Consider the following 20,550-nt stretch of genomic DNA (forward strand, 5'->3'; position numbering starts at 1 on the left):
ACTATTCAGCCATAAAAACCGACAACATAATGCCATTTGCAGCAACATGGATGTCCCTGGAGAATGTCATTCTAAGTGAAGTAAGCCAGAAAGAGAAAGAAAAATACCATATGAGATCGCTCATATGTGGAATCTAAAAAAAAAGAACATTAATATGAAATAGAAACAGACTTATAGACATAGAATACAAACGTGTGGTTGCCAGGGGGGAGGGGATTGGGAAGGGACAGACTGGGAGTTCAAAATTTTATAGATACTGACAGGAATACATAGAATAGACAAACAAGATTATACTGTATAGCACAGGGAAATATATACAAAATCTTGTGGTTTCTCACAGCAAAAAAGAATGTGACAATGAATATATGTATGTTCATGTATAACTGAAAAATCGTGCTCTACACTGGAAATTGATACAACATTGTAAATTGACTATAACTCAATTTAAAAAAATGTTAAAAAAAAAAAAAAAGGAAGTAAAGAACCCGGTTTATTGGATGCAGAAGCCTGTTATGCCTTGCTGCCACCATAGCCAAAAGAAAATGCTGAATAATTGACAAAAACGTAACTTTCTTGAACCCATCAAGAGAACTGAGTTCACAGGCAACCAGCTAGCCTGAAATCTAGAAGAGAACAGACAGGAGCGCTAGCTCACCTGTAACAAGGATGAAGACAGCACCACCTGACAAGAGAGTAAACTTTCTCCTAAAAATCTTTAACCAGTTGCTAAGGCCAAATGTGGGCTGGTATGGTAGAGAGTCTAGGGGCCTCGGGCACAAGGAAGATTCTCACCTACTCGCAGGGTCTCCTTGGACCACCAGGTACTCACGAGGAAGCCTGTGGGTAGGACCAGAGATAGGGAAAAGCCTCCCTCCTCAGCCAGATCCACGACGTTACTAAGTACACGTTCTATCTTCCAAGGTACCGCAGACATTTTTTGCCAGTTGTTTCCCTCCCAAATAACTACATAGCCTTCTTCTAACATCTAGTGGCAGTTTTCTTGTATTTCCAGCCATTAAGCTGCTTTCTTGCTGCTGAGTTTTAAAGTCAATGCCTATTTTAAGTTTTCGTGACAACAACATCCTATTTCTGACACTAACTTCTGTGTCTGTTATCTACTGCTACCTAACCACCGTTGTGTGCTCATAATTCCGTGAATCAGCAATCTGAGCTGAATTCAGCTTGGCAGTTCTGGTGCCCAGGGTCATTTATGCACCTTCAGTCACCTGGTGGCTTGTCCGGGGTCAGATGGTCTAAGAGGGCCTCACTTGCTTGCCTGACGATTGGTGCTGACGATCAGCAAAGCCTCTCTCCCCATGTGGTCTCCCATCCTATAGGAGGCTGGCCCAGACTGCTTCACACTCTGCTCTCAAGAGTCTAGCCACAGCCAAAATTTAGAGGGCAAAGGCCAATGTGTGTTTCAAGCCTGTTTCTATCATGCTTAATAATGTTCCATTGGCCAAAGAAAGTCATGTGATCGAGCTCATCTTCAAGGGGTAGGAAAGTAAACTCCACCTCTTAAGGAGCATCAAAGTCACATCAAAAAGAGACGTACGTAGAGGGACGGGCAAAATTATCATGGCAACAATCTAACCACATCATTGTTCACCAAAAAAAAAAAAAAAAAAAAAGAGGCAAATTAAAACACAAGAAACCACTTACCCACTAATACAGCTAAAATTAAACTGACAGCACCACATTGTCAAACAAATGAAACTTCCATTCATTGATGATGGAAGTATAAATTGTTCCAGCCACTCTGGAAGACTGTTTGGCAATATCTACTGATGCTAAAGCTACCCTACCCAACACTTGCCCAGCAATTCCACTCCAAAGTTTATACCCAAGAGAACTGAGAACATACGTTCACAGTAAGACTTGCACACAAACATTCTCAGCAGCTTTATTCATAAGAGCAAAACCCGGGAAGAACCCAAATGTCCATAAACAGAATAGAGTTTTTAAACTGCAGTATATTCGGGCAATGGGATACTACATAGCAATTTTAAAAGAGAATAAACTACTGATAAAGTGACAAAGACTTGATTTCATGGACACTATATTAAGTGAAAACACCGGGCACAAGAGGGCATACTGTGTGGTTCTATTTCTCTGAACAGGAAAAACAAAACTAAGGTGATAGAAGTCAGAACACTGGTTACCTATGGGGATGGGGCTTATTATTGACTGGGGTAGGACCCAATGGAACCTTCTGGGGAGATAAAATATTTGTATCTTGATGTGGGTGGTGTAGACATATATAAAATTCATTCAGGTGTACACTAACACTTATGAACTTTTACATAAGTTATACCTCAATTAAAGAATATTAAAACACAAAAATAGATCCCTGTATGTACAGGTAAAAATGGAGAATGGCCCCAGGAGTGAAGCTCTAGAGAGCATGGATCTTGGAGCCAGACTCTGTCCCTTAACATCTGCATGACCTTGGTTAACTCACCTCAACTTGCCGGGCCTCAGTTTCCTCATCTGTGAATTGGGGATAACAGTACCTTCCTCAAAAGTGTCATTGTGAGGACTACATAACTCCAAAGATGCAAAGTTTAGGGTAGTAGCTACTATCCAGTAATAGTAAGCTCTAAATAATTATTTGCCGTTGTGATGATGAATGAGTGGATATTCACAGAGAGATAGTCACTCTAAGATAAAAGGAACAATTTTCTGGAAACTTATAAAATGTCAAAAATATTTTCACTTAATTCCATTGCTTCAAAATACATAAGTGTTTAAGTTGACAGAATTACAAGATATATTCAGGAACCCATAATCATGGTGGGAGAGTTTAATGTAGCTTTCACAGTAAATGACAGATCAGAGACTGCTAAGGACTGAATGTTTGTGTTCCCCAAAATTCATATACTGAAGCCAATCCCCAGGGTGATGGTGTTAGGAGGTGGGGCCTTTGGAAGGTAATTAGGTTAAGAGGGGGGATTAGTGCCCTTATAAAAGAGACCCCAGAGGGTTCTCTTGCTCCCCTTCTGCCACGGGAGGACACAGCAAGCAGATGGCCATCCACCAACCGGGAAGCAGGCCCCCACCAGACATCAAATCTGCCAGCCTTGATTTTGGACTTCCAACCTCCAGAACTCTGACTGTAAGAAATAAATTCTGTTCTTTATAAGCCACTCAGTTGATACTATTTTTGTTATAGCAGCCTGAACTAAGACAGAGACCAGTATTTTAAAATGTGTAGACATTTCACTACTGTATCTAAAATAGATAAACAACAAGGACCTATCATATAGCACAGGGAACTATATTTAATTTCTTGTAATGAGCCGTAATGGAAAAGACACTGAAAATATATATACGTGTATGTATATGTATAACTGAATCACTTTGCTGTACACCTGAAACTAACATTGTAAATCAACTACACTTCAATAAAAAATAAGAAAAATAAATAAAATAAAATGTGCAGACTTTGAAATACAAATAATATGCTCCATCTAGTGGACACATGTAGAATACAACACACTGACTTCAACCATTCATAAAAATTGACCATATGCTAAGGGCATCAATTAGAGACTGCACTCAGCCACAATAAAACCAGCCCAGCCTTCCCCCCAGACTCCCCCCCACAAAAAAAAAATGCAGTGTCATGTACCAGTAAGAAATATATCTTTTTTATATAACAAGATGTCCAGAAATAAACAGCCCAGGACTGGTACAGCCACACAAAGATGCCAAGTGGGGAACCAGGATGGTTGTGACTTCCGGCCACACTTCTGGCTTTCACTCTCATGGTCACAGGATGGCCCCTCTGGCACTGGACATGGTCTGCTTGCACAAAAGGCAAGAAGGAGAGGGTTCTGACTGAATGAAACCATTCCTTCGCAACATCTTTCCCAGGACTCACACCCAATGATGTCTCATACTTACACTGGCCAGGACTAGGGGGCGTGGCCTCCCTGGTGGCAAGAGGGACAGGGAAATAAAGGGCTTTTTTTTTTAATAGTGCACATTCCCAATCTGAACAGAAAAAAACCTAGGTGCTTTTGTAAGTAAGAAGGGACAAATCTGGTAGGCAAGTAGCAAGACATGCCACACTAGACCTAAAAGCAAATCTCCACAAATACTTAACATTCAACAACATAAAACCACACACTCTGCTCATAGCGTAATTAAATGAGAAAGCAACAACAGGAAGGCAACTTTAAAAATACCCACATACATGCAGGAACTTTCCAGAATGAGAGCAACAGTATCTTGAACGGGGTGTGGATCACACATGTGTATACCTCTGTCAAACTCATCCAAATGTACACTTAAGACTTATGCATCTTCAGTGTGATTTACACCTCTATAAAAATATCCCCAGGAACTGTTATTTAAAATCTAATTCCATTTAACACATGCATCAAAGAATAAGTGAGAATGGAAACTAAGACAATATGGAGAATTAAACCAAAATGAAAATACACATTGAAAGGTGTGATGTCGCTAAACAAGCACTAGGAGAGATGATTACAGCCCTGAAAGTTTGCGTTTTTTACAAACTGGAAGTTAATCAGCAAGCGGCCCACGGTAGGGAAGCGAAGCTGATAAAGGCAGGCCGCCCATCCTGACGCCCTCCCTCCCGGCGTGAGTCCTCTTATGCACGGTAAGCGAGGAGCTGTGCCGGAAGGCCTTCTCACACTGGTTACACGCGTAGGGCTTCCCCGCCGTGTGGGTCCGCACGTGCACGATCAGGTGCGAGGACTGACCAAAGGCCCGCCCGCACTCCTGGCATGCGTAGGGCTTCTTGCCGGTGTGGGTCCTCGAGTGCTTCCTGAGGGACGAGGGCTCGCTGAAGGCTCGCCCGCACTCCTGGCACGCGTAGGGCTTCTCTCCCGTGTGGGTCCGCATGTGGCTCTTAAGGGTGGAGAGGCGGCTCAAGACCTGCCCGCAGGTGGCACACTCGTACAGCTTCTCCCCCGTGTGGATCCTCTTGTGGACATTCAGGTGCGTGCTCGTCCGGAAGGGCTTCCCACACTGGCTGCATTCGTACGGCTTCTCTCTGGTGTGGGTCCGCAGGTGCGTCTTCAGCGACGAGTGTTCCCTGAAGGCCTTCCCACACTGGCCACATTCAAAGGGCTTCTCTCCCGTGTGAGTTCTCACGTGGCTCCTCAGCGACGACGGCTGATTGAAAGCCTTCCCGCAGTCCTTGCACTCATAGGGCTTCTCGCCCGTGTGGTTTCTCTGGTGCAAGATCAGGTTAAAGTTCCTCGTGAAGGTTTTCCCACACTGACTGCACTCAAAGGGCTTCTCTCCAGTGTGGGTTCTCAGGTGTCGCCGCAGGTTCGAGGAATACTTGAAGGCCTGCCGACACTCCTGACACTCAAAGCACTTCTCCGCCGTGTGAGTCTTCTCGTGCCTGAGGAGGTCGGAGCTGTACCTGAAGGATTTCTCACATTTGTTACATGCGAAGGTTCTATCCCCGCTACGGGTCTTCTCAGGCACCACCAGGTGAGCGGTCTGGAAGAAGGACTTCCCGCTCTCTCGGCATTCACAGGGGCTCCCTCCAGCATGAACCCCCTGGTACTGAAAAAGTGGTTTGATGCTGTTGAAGGGTTTCCCAAGTTCACTGTATTTATAGAGTTTTTCTCCAGTCTGAGGTTGGTCCTGTCAATTGAGGAGAACGGGAGACCAGAGGCTTTACTGCATTCACGGCTACTATATCCTCCCCCAGGCGAACTGCGTGGAGGAGACAGACTCTCCTACAGCTGCCACCTCTGCCAGTTTAGTGAGTCTACACCACTGCCGCCCTGAGTTCCTCCAGGCAGGCGCTCCACCACAGAGTGTCTTTCATGGGGCCTCTTAGATGTAAACTTTTTCTGAATTGTTTAAGGCTAAACTAAACTTTCAGTGCTCTACATCTAGGTCAGATTTACGAAGATGGTTAGCTGTGGGGGCTCTGTGAAGACACGTCTTGCCCTACATTTAGAGTTTTCCCCCAGTTCGTGCCAATCACAGACTCTCCCAAGAAACAGCTTTCACTTGGACGAGTCCCGCTTGCCTTGACTCCCTCTGGGCTCCTGGGCTTTGCTTCTAACCCACAGCCGCCCTGGGCTTTCCCTTCTGCGCAGGACCAAGAACAGCCCCTTGGTACCTTACCCCTTTCATGCCAAAGGATGGAATCCCCGCAAAAAAATCTTGGTTAGGAACTGAGTCTTGGGGTTGAAGTTGAGGTTCTGGAATGAATTAAGGGGAGACAGGGATATTAAGTGCACAGAGAAGGAAACTGTGGAATCGAGATGACCTATAAAGTAATCTAGGCACATGCAGATTTTTTTTTTAAACACTGATTGTTAGTATAGGAAGAAGCTGTGAAGAGGAGGAACGTATCAAAGTGCAAAGGAAAATTTTAAGGTGTTTGGCTATGTGAGGAGTTACCTAATCACAGAAACGATGAATGGAGATAGTAAATAATTTGCTAAGAAAGGGTTCTATGAAAATCGGGACTGATGTTGAGAAAAAGCACTAGTAAGAACACTCAGTGGGGAGGAACTGGACGAAATATACACACGGAAATGCTACGTGTGAAAAGGAGGTAGGATGATCTGTCCATGAAACCAGAGCAAGGTATTAGAGATGAACAGGGAATGGAAAGAGGAAAGAAAGTGGAATTTACTAAGGGAGCTCAGCCAAACAGCCTTCCCCACCAAGGGCGCTGAAAGCGGTTCTTCTTCCCGACAGTTTCCAAATCTAACACTTCTCCCTCCCCATCAAAGCCGGTGCTCCCCTAATCTGCTGGATGCTCACCTGCATGGGCTCCTGGGAAGAGCCCTCTCTCGGTGATGCAGAGCTCCTCTCTTGGCTCCAAATTGGAGAACATACTGGGTGTGCAGAGTTGATCTCCTGCTCGTGCGGAAAGATGCAGGGGGTGAGCAGACCGTGCCTGCCATGAGATGGGGGCCTATATTCTGGAGTCTTTAGGGGCCCTGGAGGTGGGAACAGCAAAATGACAGCACCTCCACTCTGATGGCACAGCCGAGGTCTCTCACTAAGGAACCAAAGTACAGGCTCCCTCAATGGGCCCCGGAGGACACTGGGACTCTCCAGTCCCCAAAACCTGGGGCCTGACTCAGGGGTGGACTTGAGAAGCCCAGAAATAGCAGATAGACCTTCATTTCCGCAGGGAAGCCACTAGACTATAAGCACCACGAGGACAGGACTCGTCTGTCTCTTCACCTCTCAGTTTCCCAAACCATCATCATACCAGGAACGCACCGAGGCCGCGGGAGTGTGTGGATGAAGCACCAAGGCCGGCCTTACCCACAGAGGCCAGGTTCCTATAGTTCTCCAGCATCACGTCTCTGTACAGGCTTCTCTGAGCAGAGTCCAGAAACAGCCATTCTTCTGGTGTGAATAGCACAGCCACATCGGCAAAGGTGACTGGTTCCTAAAATGCACGCACACCCACCCACTCCAGCTCAGTCAGGGGCCACCCCCCCCCCCCAGTACTCAAGAGGATGGTGGGCGGCTTGCAGGCCTGGGGAAGGGAAAACTCCAACCCCACCCCACACAGAGGATTTTCAGACAGGGTTCTGAGGTCTCTTGGCTCAAGCCTCAGAACCAGAACCCTTCTCCATCTACTCTTCCCTCCCGAAAGACAGCATCCCGAGGTGTGGCAGCAAAGGACCTCAACTTCACGTCAGGGCTTAGGACCCTCCAGCTCCAGGGCCCAGCGGACCTGAGTGTGCTGCAGGCAGAAGGAGGACACTTGGTAAAAGACACCGTTTGCTCTTGGGAGACTGACGACTGTGAGACAAGGACAGCTCACATCCTCACCCTGCTTTCCCTCCTGCTGCTCAGCTGAACATGGCCCCCAGTTCCCCAGGGAAGGCCTGGATGAGGGAGTGTGGTCACTGCCTCCCCACTGCTAGAAGCCCAGTGCCTGGAAGCCTGGAGACCAGCTGAGGGGACGAGAAGCTCCCAGACAGGGGGAGGGGACAAGGAGGCAAAGCAAGAAAAAGGCTAAGGATTTCTTACTCACCTGCAGACAGGCGGTCAGTACCCCAGGAGCCACAGCTTCACCCCCTGTGCTCACCTCCTGGGGCCAGGCGGGGTCCTGAGTGGGCAGACCTACAGGAGAAGAGGGGGCCCTGAGGGACTGGGCTGGCCCAGTGAGGACATCAGTTCTTCGGGATCAGGACTGCACCCTTATGACCTCATTTAACCCTAATTACCTTCCCTTGAAGCCCGGTCTCCAGTAGAGTCCAATACATGGGAGGTCAGAGCTTTAATATACGAATTTGAAGGGGAGAGTCCATAGCATCTGAAGACATTCTTGGATGTCATGTCTAGGATGTTATGGGCTGAATAGTGTCCCTCCAAAGCTTCATATGTTGAAGTGCTAACCCCAGTATCTCAGAAAATAACTGTATTTGGACACAGGGTCTTTAAAGAGGTCATTAAATTAAAAGGAGGTCAGTAGGGTAGGTCCTAATCCAATGATTGGTGTCCTTATAAGAAAAGGAAGTTTGGACACAAACACGGACAGAGGGAAAACACAGGAAGAAGATGGACATCCACGAGCCAAAGAGAGATGCCTAGAACAGATCGCAGCCCTCAGAAGAAACCAACCCTGCCAGCACCTTGATCTTGGACTACTGTCCTCCAAAACTGTGAGAAAACAAATTTCTGTTGTTTAAGCCACCCAGTCTGTGGCAGTTTGTTATGGCAGCCCCGGCAAACTAAGACAGAGGGAGGTGGTATCTGGAGGCCAGTGAGTGGAGGCCAGGGATGCTGCTAAACATCCCACAGCACACAGGTCAGCCCCACCGCAGAGAATGACCCAGCCCCAGTGTCAGTAGTGCTGTGGTTGAGACTCTGGTCTAAACTCACATTTCCCACAGTTCCTCTCTGCCCCCCAAGATAAAGCCCTCCTGTTATATGTTTCCACTGCCCTCTGGTCTCCATTTTAAAATCTGACCACCAAATATATCCAGGGGAAATTCTGATTTGAAAAGATACATGCACCCCAATGTTCACAGCAGCACTATTTACAACAGCCAAGATATGGAAGCAATCTAATGTCCATCGACTGATAACTGGATAAAGAAGTTGTGGTATATGTGTACACACACACACACACACACGTATACATACATACATACATACAGTGGAGTATTACTCAGCCGTAAAAAATGCCATCTGCAGCAACATGGATGGACGTAGAGACTGTCATACTAAGTAAAGTAACTCAGAAAGAGAAAGACAAATGTCATAGGATATCACTTATATGTGGAACCTAAAAAATGATACAAATGAACATATTTACAAAATAAAAACAGACTCACAGACAGAGAAAACAAAATTATGGTTACCAGGGGGAGAAGGTGGGTGGAGAGATAAACTTGCAGTTCAGGAGTACAAACCACTACATGTAAAACAGATAAACAGCAAGGTCCTACTGTATAGCACAGAGAACTATATTCAGTATCATGTAATAGCCTATAATGAAAAAGAATATGAAAAGGAATATATATATAAAACTGAATCGCTATGCTGTACACCAGAAACTAACACAACATTGTAAGTTGACTATACCTCAATGAAAAAAAAAAACCTGATAGCCCAGCCCAGCCACACTGCCAGCTCTGCAGGGGAGGGTATCAGCGTCCTGTCTGCCATTGTTTCCAGTGCCCATCTCCCCACCGGGTGACAGTGTCACTTCTAGAGTACTTCAGGAGTACAGAGTACTCCAAGGACTTCAAGAGGACTTCACAGCAGGGCCTGGCACAGAAGGCTTACCAAAAATACACAGGAGAGTGACATATAACCCAAACCTAAAAATTACTTCCTGTCCGTGATCTGGTACAGATTCCAAATCTAAGACTGGATGATCTTGTTGAGAAACAAAGTTTATTTCTCTCACTCCAAGGCAAGATGGAAGGAAACCAATGCCTTGCAATTAAAGCTAAGATGTAATTTGTCCTCCAGAATTAACTTTTTCCCCCACATCTCAGGAGATGTGGCTTTCAACCTCATTTTTTGTTTTAAAGCTCAGTTCAAACATGTGCTGTTTATAGTCAATTCAAATTGTAACCTTCAGCATGGATGTGATTGCGCAGGGAAGAATTTAACTGTGCCCAAAAAGAGATCTGGCCATTGCCATAGCTGAGTGGGGTCTGCTCTTTCCTAACAAAAGGATCTGAGACCAAAAAAAAAAAAAAAAAAAAAAAGAATCCCAGCCCACAATCCTTAGAAAGTGCCCTTCCCCTTGCATACAGATAATGAGCAATGACTTCCTGTGTCCTCTCCCTGACGCATGGCAGTGACTACAGTCAAAGGAAAAGGCAGCAGGATGCAAATTCCCAGACACAGGACAGGAGCGGGGGCCCTGCGGCTGCCAGTTCCACCCAGCGCTCACTCACCACAACCTCCGGCCACCCACAGGTTGGGGAGGCCCCGCACAGGCTCCAGCGTGGCCACCCTCTGAATCTGCACAGCCACCTTCGGCCCCTGGACAGAGTGACGGGAACAGAGGAGAGTCACACAGTCAGTGGGATCCGCTCACACCTGCTCACCCGGACTGACTCTGCATGGCTGGCCCTGCTTTGGGGAACATACTAATAAAAGGAGGGACATGACCTGTTTACCTGGTCCAGACTGACAATTCTTCAATACAAAGCTCATCACTGTCATAGAATTTCAATTCCAAGATGGAACGGAGATAGGGGGCCCTGGTAGAGGAGGCCTCCTCTGCGTAGCCTCCAGCAGTGGGGGAAACGCTGGAGCAAACAGGGGCAGGGGGTGGCCAGCAGATGAAGGTGTAGAGAGAGGATACAGAGATGGACCCCTGCAAATGAGGGGAGGTGTAAATTATTCCCACATGGAAGCCCTGTGTGGGAGAAAGGACTCTCCTATACCGCCGGCCACTCCCTCCAGAAAGGTGTTCCAACTGACTTGCATTTCTAAGGGATGCCTCTGGTCTCTGTGTCCAGGGTGGGACCCAGTGGCAGCTGGCGCCTGTCCAGAGCAGTTCCCGGGGGTCCAGGAGAACTAATGGGGGCTCTGGGCAGGGTGGTGACACTAGGGCCAGGAGGAGCAGTCAGAGGTAGGTTTATATTTTGGAGGAAAAGCTGGCAGGAATTGGTGGTGGGCGGGAAGGGCAGGGCCTTCAGAGCAGGTGATGGGCAGGGACAGGTGAGACGAGGCCCCTTCTCCTCAGGGCAGGGCTCAAAGCACACCTTAAAGTGTCCTTCTCTGTAACTCTCCCCACCTCAGTACAAAAACACAAGGCCCTAAGCCAAGGGCTCTGTTACAGCCTGGACACTCCTGGCCCAGCCCTTGGGTCACAGGACTCACTCATTGCTGTAGGCTTCCTGGCCATGAACTGGGGGGAAATGAGGGTGGAAGAATTGGAGGGGAAAAGAGCTGGACCCAGAGAGGCAGGGCCTAGGCCCCAGGTGCAAGCCCCTCCCCTAGGACTGCTCTGGGCCCGACATCACACTGGGGATATTTGCATTCAATACAGAAACGCTTGTTCAGTAGTTCTTACCAGGAGCTAAGCCCGGACCGCCAGCATGTCCCCAGTTCCCAAGAGTTGGCCCTAGATTCCTCCCTCCCTCCAACTTCCGCACTCACAGAAATCCTGAACCCCAGGCGTTCCTGGCCGGGGTTGGGGCCCTCCTGGCAAACCACTTTTCAGGCTTACTGTGTATCCAGAAGACCAAGGTGACTCCCGGAGGGCTGACCGGTCCTCTGGAGTTGGAGGTGCTCCCCTCGCTCCCATCGCGGGCCTGATCTGCATCCTCAGGTCCAGCCCTGATCCCTGGGGAAAGGCGTGCAGGGTGCTGAGCAGGACAGAGGTGACCTCAAGGCCCTTCTCACCCTCGGAGACCCTAAGTTTGGGGTCAGTGCCATCAGAAGTTGGGGAATGTGGGTCTGGCAGTTTCAGACCTGGTGACACCCGTTCCTACACTGTGGGCGCCAGCCACCAATGAGGGTCTTAGAGGATGGATTATGCTAGAGACCTGGAAACAGACCGACCTCCTTCTGGTTCTGGGGGGCCCTGGCTGGAGGTTAGGCCACAAGCCCTCGGAGGAGCTGCAGGACATGTTGCTAGAAAGGATTCTGTAGAAAGGCTGGGAGCCCTTGCCTTGGCTCTGAACATGAATGCTGTTCTGGTTTCTAAGAGTCTGCATTTGTCTATTTGGCATCCACCAATCACAGGCCCAAACTCATGGCCACGGGTGTTTACATCTCCCCTGTGATCCACAGCCCACACCCTGAGCCACCTTCTTTATTTAGTGCTCACACACCAAGCCAATATTCCTCCCCCAACAAATCACCCAGGCCAGGTACCAGACAACTGGGGACAGCCCCTTTGCCCCAAGGTCCCCAGAATTACTCAAACTCACCAATCCTATTCTGTTCACCCTGTTCTGCCTTGCCTTTCCTGCAGAAACCCCAATAAAGCTCTGGCCTAGACACCCTCCTCACTCCCGTCTGCCTCCTGACGGACCCTGGTGCTTTCCCATGTGGCCCTGTGTGGTGTGGCAAGCGCTCTCTTCTCAGGAAATGTAAGTCACAAAAACCTTCTCTGTGGACCCAACCTCTCCACATCACCACTCAGTCACCTCCAGAAATTAAAATCCTGCGGGCACTTTTTTTTTTTGTCTACTGAGGAACGGAAAGATGGCAGAAAGAGTCCGTGGTACCATTTTGAGACAAATGTTCTGAACTGAATAATTCTGAAACAGATTACTCTTCTTGAAGAAAAGGTTTTTAGGGGTTCAGCCTATTTGTTCAACATATACCTACTGAGCACTGCTGGGGTGGGCACGGTGGATCCAACAGAAGACAAAAGAGGTGAAACCACAGCCTCCAGGAGCTGGGTGTTGGGATCCCTGACAACTTTCCCATGTTCCTTACAATCAGAGTAGCCCTCCCTCCTGCAGTTCCAGCTCCTCCAGGAGCCTCTCCCACCACAGTTAAATCATCAGCTGCCTCCTCTCCAGGCAGAGTTTGCCCCTGACAAGGAGAGGATGATGACGAAAAGCTCACCAACATCCATGCCACTGGGGGCACGTTTTCATCGTTTTCAGAGGTGTGCCTTGTTCTCTGAGGACAGTGCAGGCTCCACCACTGGGCTTTCTCACACCTGTAACTTTCCCAGGGCGTCTCTAACAGGCAGCACGTCTCTGGTCGCTGCTGGAGAGCAAACCGTACTGCACACCATCGATGCCTGACTCTCGCTGATGGACACGTTTACTCGGGGGAATCTTGCAGGAAGAGAGAATCTTAAGCCATAGGTGGGGGTTGCCCACATTCATGAGTCACCGGTGCTCCCTGCAGACACTTCACGTCCTTGAGGAAGTGCCCTGGCTCAAACGTCTGCCTGGCCCTGGTGTGCATTTCCAACTCAGGTATGCCTCGACTTCTCCTATGAGAGGGAATGAAGAATCATCCGTGAACCTTACCATTTGCAAATCATGGGGTGAACCTGCCTCCAAGGCATCCTGCACAGGACTAGACCCTCTGGGTTTAAGCTGAGATTCCCAGTCTAAAATAAATAGAAAAAAAAGAAAAATTACCTTCTTTCAGAAAGAAGCAGTGGTATGAAATTGACACACACAACACGTACTTTTTTTTAGTACTGACCCTAAACTTGGGATAACACTGAAAGGGAAGAAGCTATCAGTGAGCAAAGGGAGACTCTGAGGAACAGGGCTGTGTGTGGAAATTGGCAGTGATGGGAATGAGGTGGAAATAAGGGGTTTTTTTACCCCAGCGGAAGAATCCATGAAGATTGAGACTGATGTTGTCAGAAAGAGAGGGTTATCTGACAAACAAGTAAGAAGTGATTAGGTAGGGAACACACAAAGAAACGTTCACTTTAAAGAAGAAATGTACAATGAGTGTGTGTGACACGGAGAAAGCGGAACCCGCATCCACCGCTGGTGAGAAGGCAAAATAGTGCACCTATTTTAGAAAGCACTTTGGCAGTTCTTTGGAAAGTTAAAAAAATAAAATGACCCAGCAATTCCGCTCCTAAGGATATACCCCAGAGAAATGAAAACATGCCTGCATAAAATCCTGTACACAAATGTTCAGAGTAGCTCTACTCACAGTCGCTAAAAAGGGGAAACAACCCAAATGCCCATCATCTGATGAATGGAAAAACAGAATGCGGCCCATCCACATGATGGAATGTTGTTCGTCCTCAAAAAGGAACAAACCATTCCATGCTACAACATGGATGAACCTCAAAAACGTGATGCTGAGGGAAAGAAGTCAGATATCAAAGATCGAATGTTGTTGATTCCACTTCTATGAAATGTCCAGAACAAGCAAATCCAGAGAGACAGACAGTGGATTAGTGCTGCTGGGGGGGTGGGGGTGACTGCTAACAGGTACAGGGCTTCTTTCTGAGGTGATGGAAGCATTCTGGCATTAGAGAGTAGTGATTATTGCACAACTCTGTGAGTAAGCTAAAAACCTCTGAATGTACACTTTAAAGGGATGAATTTTACAATATATGAATATCTCAATTTAAAAAAAAAGAGACAGATATCAGAACAGATCTTTTTCTGAGGCAAACAGTAAGTGTGACAGGGCAGTTAGAAAGTAAAAACAGAAGAAAAGCTAAAGGAACTCACCCCAAATAGCCTCACTTCCCCTCAGAATAAAGAACCTTGAAAATGCTCTCAAATTGACACTTCCCAGCAGTACCAACCCCCGGACTGGGTGGGTCACAACACCCTACACCCCTGGTACTCACCCTCACCCGTGGTGCAGAGAATGCCTCGTTCCACTGCCCTCAGCTCTTCTCTCAGTGCCCCCTGGGAGACCAGACTGGGTTTGCATGGTGAAGTCCCTGCTCGAGGAAAAAGACACACATGCTGAGGGAGGGAGGGAGGGCTTGCAGAGGAAAATATATGCTTCTCCAGCCTGCCCGCCTTCCACCTGGGCCTCAGTTCCTGACCCTGAGCAAGTATTCGGGATAGTTAAGTGATCACGTCCAATATCTAATGAACTCAGTGAGTTTCTCTCACAAGGGCCCAAACCGCAAACACCCTCCTCTCTGCCCCATGGAGCTGAGGCTCTCTGAGTCCCCAAGCCCAAGACCAAGCTCAGTGGGACCCACACAGGTCCTGACAACGGAGAGAATTAAGTGGACGCAATACATGGAGCTGTTATCCCGGGGAAGCCAGTGAACATCAAATCCTACGAAATCCACACGGCAACTTTGTGGTCACATGGCAGGCACCTAAAAAGCATTTGACGCCTGCGTACAGGAAGGATCAGAGCAGTGCCAGCCTTACCCCTGGGAGCCAGGGTCCTGCAGTTGTCCAGCAGCACGTATCTGCACAGTTTCCTCCGAGCATCATCCAGCAACGCCCACTCCTGCATGAGCCCCACTGCCACATCCTCCAAGGTGACTGATTCCTAAGGCAGCACATATATTCCGGCTCAGCAAGGACCACCCCCACCATTCTGTAGGACGGGCGGTTATCACTGGGGCGGGCAGACCCACTTTAAGGACAGACAGAGTGCTCTCTCCAAAGCAGGGCTGGGCAAACCCAGCCTGCTCCCTGTTTGTGTAAATAAAGTTTTACTGGCACACAGCCACACCCATTCGTGTATCTCTATGGCTGTTTTTGTGCTAAGGGCAGAACTGAGGAGTTGCTAAAGGGAGATCATATGGCGTGCCCAGCCAAAAATAATTACTTTCTTTTAACATCTGGACAAACCTGGAAGTATAAGCTTTGGCTCTTTGTTGCTCCACTAACCAGTGAAGACAGAGCCTGATCTCAGCTTTAAAGACCTTTACCTAAACTCCTTATTTAAGTTATCAAAAGTTTTTTGTTTGTTTGTTTGTTTGTTTGAGGGGAAGGTAATTAAGTTTACTTATTTAGTTATTTAAATGGAGGTGCTGGGGATTGAACCCAGGGCCTCATGCCTACTAGGCACGTGCTCTACACTGAGCTCTACCTTCTCCACAAGGCATCAAACGTTTGGGCTTGACCTTTTAATATTCATGAAGTCCCTAGGACACCTCCGCAGACATATATAAGACATACATAAGTCATCTTTTATGCCTGTTAAAACAGGACTTCCACTGCATCTGAGAAACTTCATGACCTTTTAATCTCAGAGTCTCTAGAACAGCACTGTCTGATAAAGCTCTCCGTGACGGTGGGAATGGCCAATGCCCATACCTTCCAAAAAGGCAGCCACCAGCACCTTTCCAGAAAGGCTGCTGAGCACTTGAGACATACAGCTTGGCTGACTGAGAAACTGAATTTTTCATTTTGTTGGGACTTTAATTAATTTTATTTTTATATATCCATGCGTGTTTTCAGGAGGTCTCACAAGGCATGGCAGGGACAGCCCCGGCTCTGAAGGAGCCCTGCATGCAGCCAGACTCCAGAATTAGGCCCAGAGTCGTGGAGCATTTGGGGGCACCCTCCTCCCAAGCCAGTTCCCTCCGGAGGTCAGGCATTGAAGGAGGTTGTCAGGTCCCGAGGGGCAGGGCTAAAGATGCCCCACACTTCCCCTTCCCTTTCTTCCTCAGTTGGGGAGGGGGGCAGGGAGAGAGGGGACAGGGCCCAGAGTACATAACTGTCCACCCCCCCAACCATCCCGACTCCCCCTTCCTCCTCACCATGACACCAGCGCCAGGGTTTAAAGTTTCAGTAAGTATCCTCCCTGCAATAAAAGAGACATGGAGGTAAAAGAAGAAATGAGGGTGGAAGCAGAACACCGAGCAGGTGTCTGGCACAGGTAACCCCATTTTTGTAGGCCACCAGCAGGACAGCCAAGCAAAACAGCGATACATGGAAATTATCTCAATAAGCAGCATGTTGGGCCCCGAGCCACCTTTCACACCACAGCCCCTGACCTCTTCTACTGGTTCCTCCCACCTAATAAAAGGATCGTTTCTCCTCTTATGTCCCCTCAAAACACCTCTAACACCCTCTCCTTTTCCTCCACTGCCCTTACCAAGTTGTGACTTCCATATTTATTTGTTTAGGTGAGTTTGCCTCGCTCCGAATACAGTGTAAACTCTCGAAGTATAGACCTGTGTCCACTTTTTTCAGGACTCCAAATCCTGCCACCAGCACAGCACGTGACGCCTACTAAGTACTTTCTGTATTAAAGGTTGGCAAATTTTTTCTGTAAAAGGCCAGATAGCAAAATGTCTAAGGATCTGGGGGCTATATGATCTGTATTGCCACTATTTCACTGTGGTTGTAGCACAAATATAGCCACAGAGAACACATAAACACGTGTGTTCCAATAAAATTTTATTCACAGAAACCAGCATTGGGGCATATTTGGCGCGCAGGCCATGGTTTGCCACCCCCTACTCTGCATCACGTGGTAGAGACTACATCAATCACCACACTCTCAATTCTACCTCCTACGCGTCTCAAACATTCCAACTTTCCCACTTCCACGGCCATCTGAGACTTGAACTTACTCAAGCTCCTACATGTGGACTTTGCATTCATTCTTGTCCAGCCCAAACTCCATGCTCAATCCAAAAGCTGGTGTTTTGTTTAAATCACAAAATCATATTCCACCCCTACTTAAAACTCTGATTCAGTGGCTTCCCAGTGGCCTTAGAACGAGGTCCAACGTTAACCATGACCTTCAGGGCTTTGCCTTCCTTTCCACCTGGCTCCTTCACTCCACACTTTTGTCTTCTGTATCTTAGCTCTCCCTGTCTTTCCTCAGCTCCTGGAATACGCCAGGCTTTGCACTGCCTGATGCACTGTGCTTCTCATGTTCCTTCAAATCTCCCCACTCCCACTCCACAGCCTGCTCCCTTGTCTAGTTACATATAATCCCTCTTTTAGGTTCAAACATTTGTCCCTTTTAAGACATTTTGCCTGACCTCCTCCTCAGCTTCTTCTGTTCTGTGTCTCTATATCACCCTTGTCATTATTCATTTAAAATCTGTCTTCCCAGCTAGAAAAAAGCCTCCACATGGGTGAGCACAGTATCTATTTTGGTTGCATTGTTTTCCCTATGCAGAGCCTGGCTCATTGAGGGCACACCAAAGGAAAATATGGCAAACAATCAGCACTCCCCAAGAATAATTCAGTATGGCTAGACTAAGAAGGCACGTGCCTGCGCCCCACACTCACATACAAGCACACAAAACAGCACAGAAGTCAAAACTGAAAATGACTTAAAATGCCTGTCCATATAACAAAAATCACAACATTAGGTTTCAGGTATCTTTAAGAAACATTAATTCTTTCTAAAAAGGCAAGGTGGGACATGAATTCTCTTTGAAAACAAACACCTCACTCATTACATTGAAATCAGATGTTTTTCTCCAGAATTAATTTTTTCCCCTCATTTCTCATTAGAAGTGAGCCCTTGCTAATTACCCCATAAATAAATAAATAAATAAATAAATAAATAAACAAATAAATAAATAAATAAATTAAATAAATAAAATAAATAAATAAAATAAATTAAATTAAAAAGAGGTGTGCCTTACAGGGGAGGGTCTAGCACAGTGACATTGTGTAGCTTGCTCGGCATGCATGAGGTCCTGGGTTCAATGCCTAGTATTTCCATTAAAGCAAACAAACAAACAAATAAACCTAATTACCTTCCCCCTCTCAAAAAAGAATAAGCTAAAGTGAGATTGAGAAATGTAAAAGGTACTTAATAAAAAGATTTTTTTAAAAAAAAGAAGTGAGCCTTAAAACCCTAATATTAAAAAAAGACATCCCATTTACAGCCAACTCAACTTCAATTTCCAGTACTAATAAAGTTTGTGTCATCTTTTTCCCGGAGCCCCCATGTTTTGAAGCTTTATGGTGATTTATAGGATGGAGCCAACTGGAAAAGAACTGAACAGTCTTACTGTTCCTTGATGTTAACAAGGCTTGTGACAAGAGAAATGGATTTCTTAAGACACGCTCCCCTTGCAATGAAGAAAACTGATACTCACAAAGTAAAAGTCACAAATTAAAAGCACTGTCAAAAGAATAAGGAAAAGAAGTAAGGAAGAGAAAGGAAAGGAAAGGGAAGGGAAACGCAAGTTTAACTAACAGGTCCTAAGTTAAAGAACTGCAAATCGTCAGTCACCAAAAAAAAAAAAAACCTCATCTAATTCATCCCTCTATAGAGAGTACATTCAATTATTACAATTCACAGGCGAAGTCACTCAAACCAATTTGCGTATGTAGACTCAGATTTAACTTTTCATCTGCAGAGCTAGATAATATGAAATGTAGTATGAAATAAAACGTGATGTATTAGTAAACAGTTATCCTGCATAAGGGAGACTGGGTAGGCCTACAAATCAAGGAGGACGAGTGAGTGCTGGGGCCAGCCAACGTCACCATTCATTTGCTGCAGGACCTAGACTGTACTTCGTGATTTCCCTTTCAATAGCTGGATGACAGCCCTCTGCCCGAATAAGGGGGACCCAAGGGCGACAGACTGGGCAGGGGGAGCCCGGCTGCAGAACCGAGCTGTGGGGGCCCCATCCCGGCCCCGGGGCGACCGCGGGGAGGAAGCACCCTAGCCCGGGCAGCCGTCCTCAGCGCTCCAGCTGCTCCCCGCGCCCGAGGAGCCCTCCCCGCCCTCCCGAGAGGCCGGGCCGCACCTGCAGACAAGCCGGAGACACTCCCACCGCAACGCGCCGCGCCGCGCCGCTCCACGCCGTCCCACACAGCCACCGCCGTCCGCCGCCGCTGCGCACTTCCGCTTCCGGTCTCAGAACAGCCGGAAGCGGAAGTAGCCGGGGTTCCGACTCTCAGGCAGTGGTGGAAAGGTTAACTCCTTCTTCATCCAACCTCGGAGGAGAAATTTTAGTTTCCTTCCAAGTGGGAGTGAGCTTAGGCTCTGGGGTGGAGTCGGACCAGACCAGGAGTGTGGGGTTAGGGGCGGGGTGTACTCCAGATGAACTGGTCTAAAGACCGGGCTTAAGCTGAATGGGCGGGGATTGAGGAGAGGCGTGGTCTCGCTGGCACATTGGGATGTTCAATGTTTTTTGTGTTGAAGTGTAGTAGGTATACAGTATTATGTTTCTGGTGTACAGCAAAGTGATTCAGTTATACATATATATATTCTTTTTCGGATTCTTTTCCATTATAGGTTATTATAAGATATTGAATATAGTTCCCTGTGCTACACAGTAGGTCCTTGTTTATCTCTTTTATGTAGTGTGTGTATGTTAATCCTGAACTCCTAATTTATCCCTCCCCCACACTTCCCCTTTAGTAACCATAGTTTGTTTTCTATGTCTGTGAGTCTATTTCTGGTTTGTAAATAAGTTCATTTCTATCCTTTTTTTTTAGATTCCACATATAAGTGATATCATATGGTATTCTTCTTTCTCTTTCTGGCTTACTTCACTTAGAATGGTGATCTCCAGGTTCAACCATGTTGCTGCAAGTGGCATTATTTTATTCTTCTTCATCACTGAAGAGTATTCCATTGTATAAATATACCAAGCTTCTTTATACAGTCATCTGTCAGTGAACACTTAAGTTGTTTCCCTGTCTTGGCTATTGTAAATGGTGCTTGTTGCAGCAGTATTTATTATAGGGTAAAAATGGA

At 47.1% G+C, this 20,550-nt stretch overlaps 1 protein-coding gene across 2 annotated transcripts; it reads right to left on the reverse strand.

Moving 5' to 3' along the window:
- Positions 1-1,887: 1,887 nt before the first annotated feature.
- ZNF333 (zinc finger protein 333) lies at positions 1,888-19,720 on the reverse strand. Of its 2 annotated transcripts, XM_010954262.3 has the most exons (12): positions 19,595-19,720; positions 16,625-16,668; positions 15,282-15,405; positions 14,738-14,833; positions 13,437-13,519; positions 11,669-11,785; positions 10,386-10,473; positions 8,003-8,091; positions 7,282-7,408; positions 6,769-6,864; positions 6,121-6,197; positions 1,888-5,628 (listed from the first exon to the last, which is right to left on the reverse strand). In XM_010954262.3, exons 2-12 carry the CDS (start codon positions 16,625-16,627, stop codon positions 4,531-4,533), a joined length of 1,998 nt encoding a protein of 665 aa, XP_010952564.2. In that variant the 5' UTR covers positions 16,628-16,668; positions 19,595-19,720; the 3' UTR covers positions 1,888-4,530. The 2 variants fall into 2 exon arrangements, with proteins under 2 accessions (XP_010952564.2, XP_045372044.2); XM_045516088.2 differs by lacking the exons at positions 13,437-13,519; positions 14,738-14,833; positions 15,282-15,405; positions 16,625-16,668; positions 19,595-19,720 and adding an exon at positions 13,021-13,313.
- Between the last annotated feature and the right edge of the window lie 830 nt (positions 19,721-20,550).

The sequence above is a fragment of the Camelus bactrianus genome, chromosome 22 (assembly GCF_048773025.1).
Source record: "Camelus bactrianus isolate YW-2024 breed Bactrian camel chromosome 22, ASM4877302v1, whole genome shotgun sequence".
Classification (NCBI taxonomy): domain Eukaryota; kingdom Metazoa; phylum Chordata; class Mammalia; order Artiodactyla; family Camelidae; genus Camelus; species Camelus bactrianus.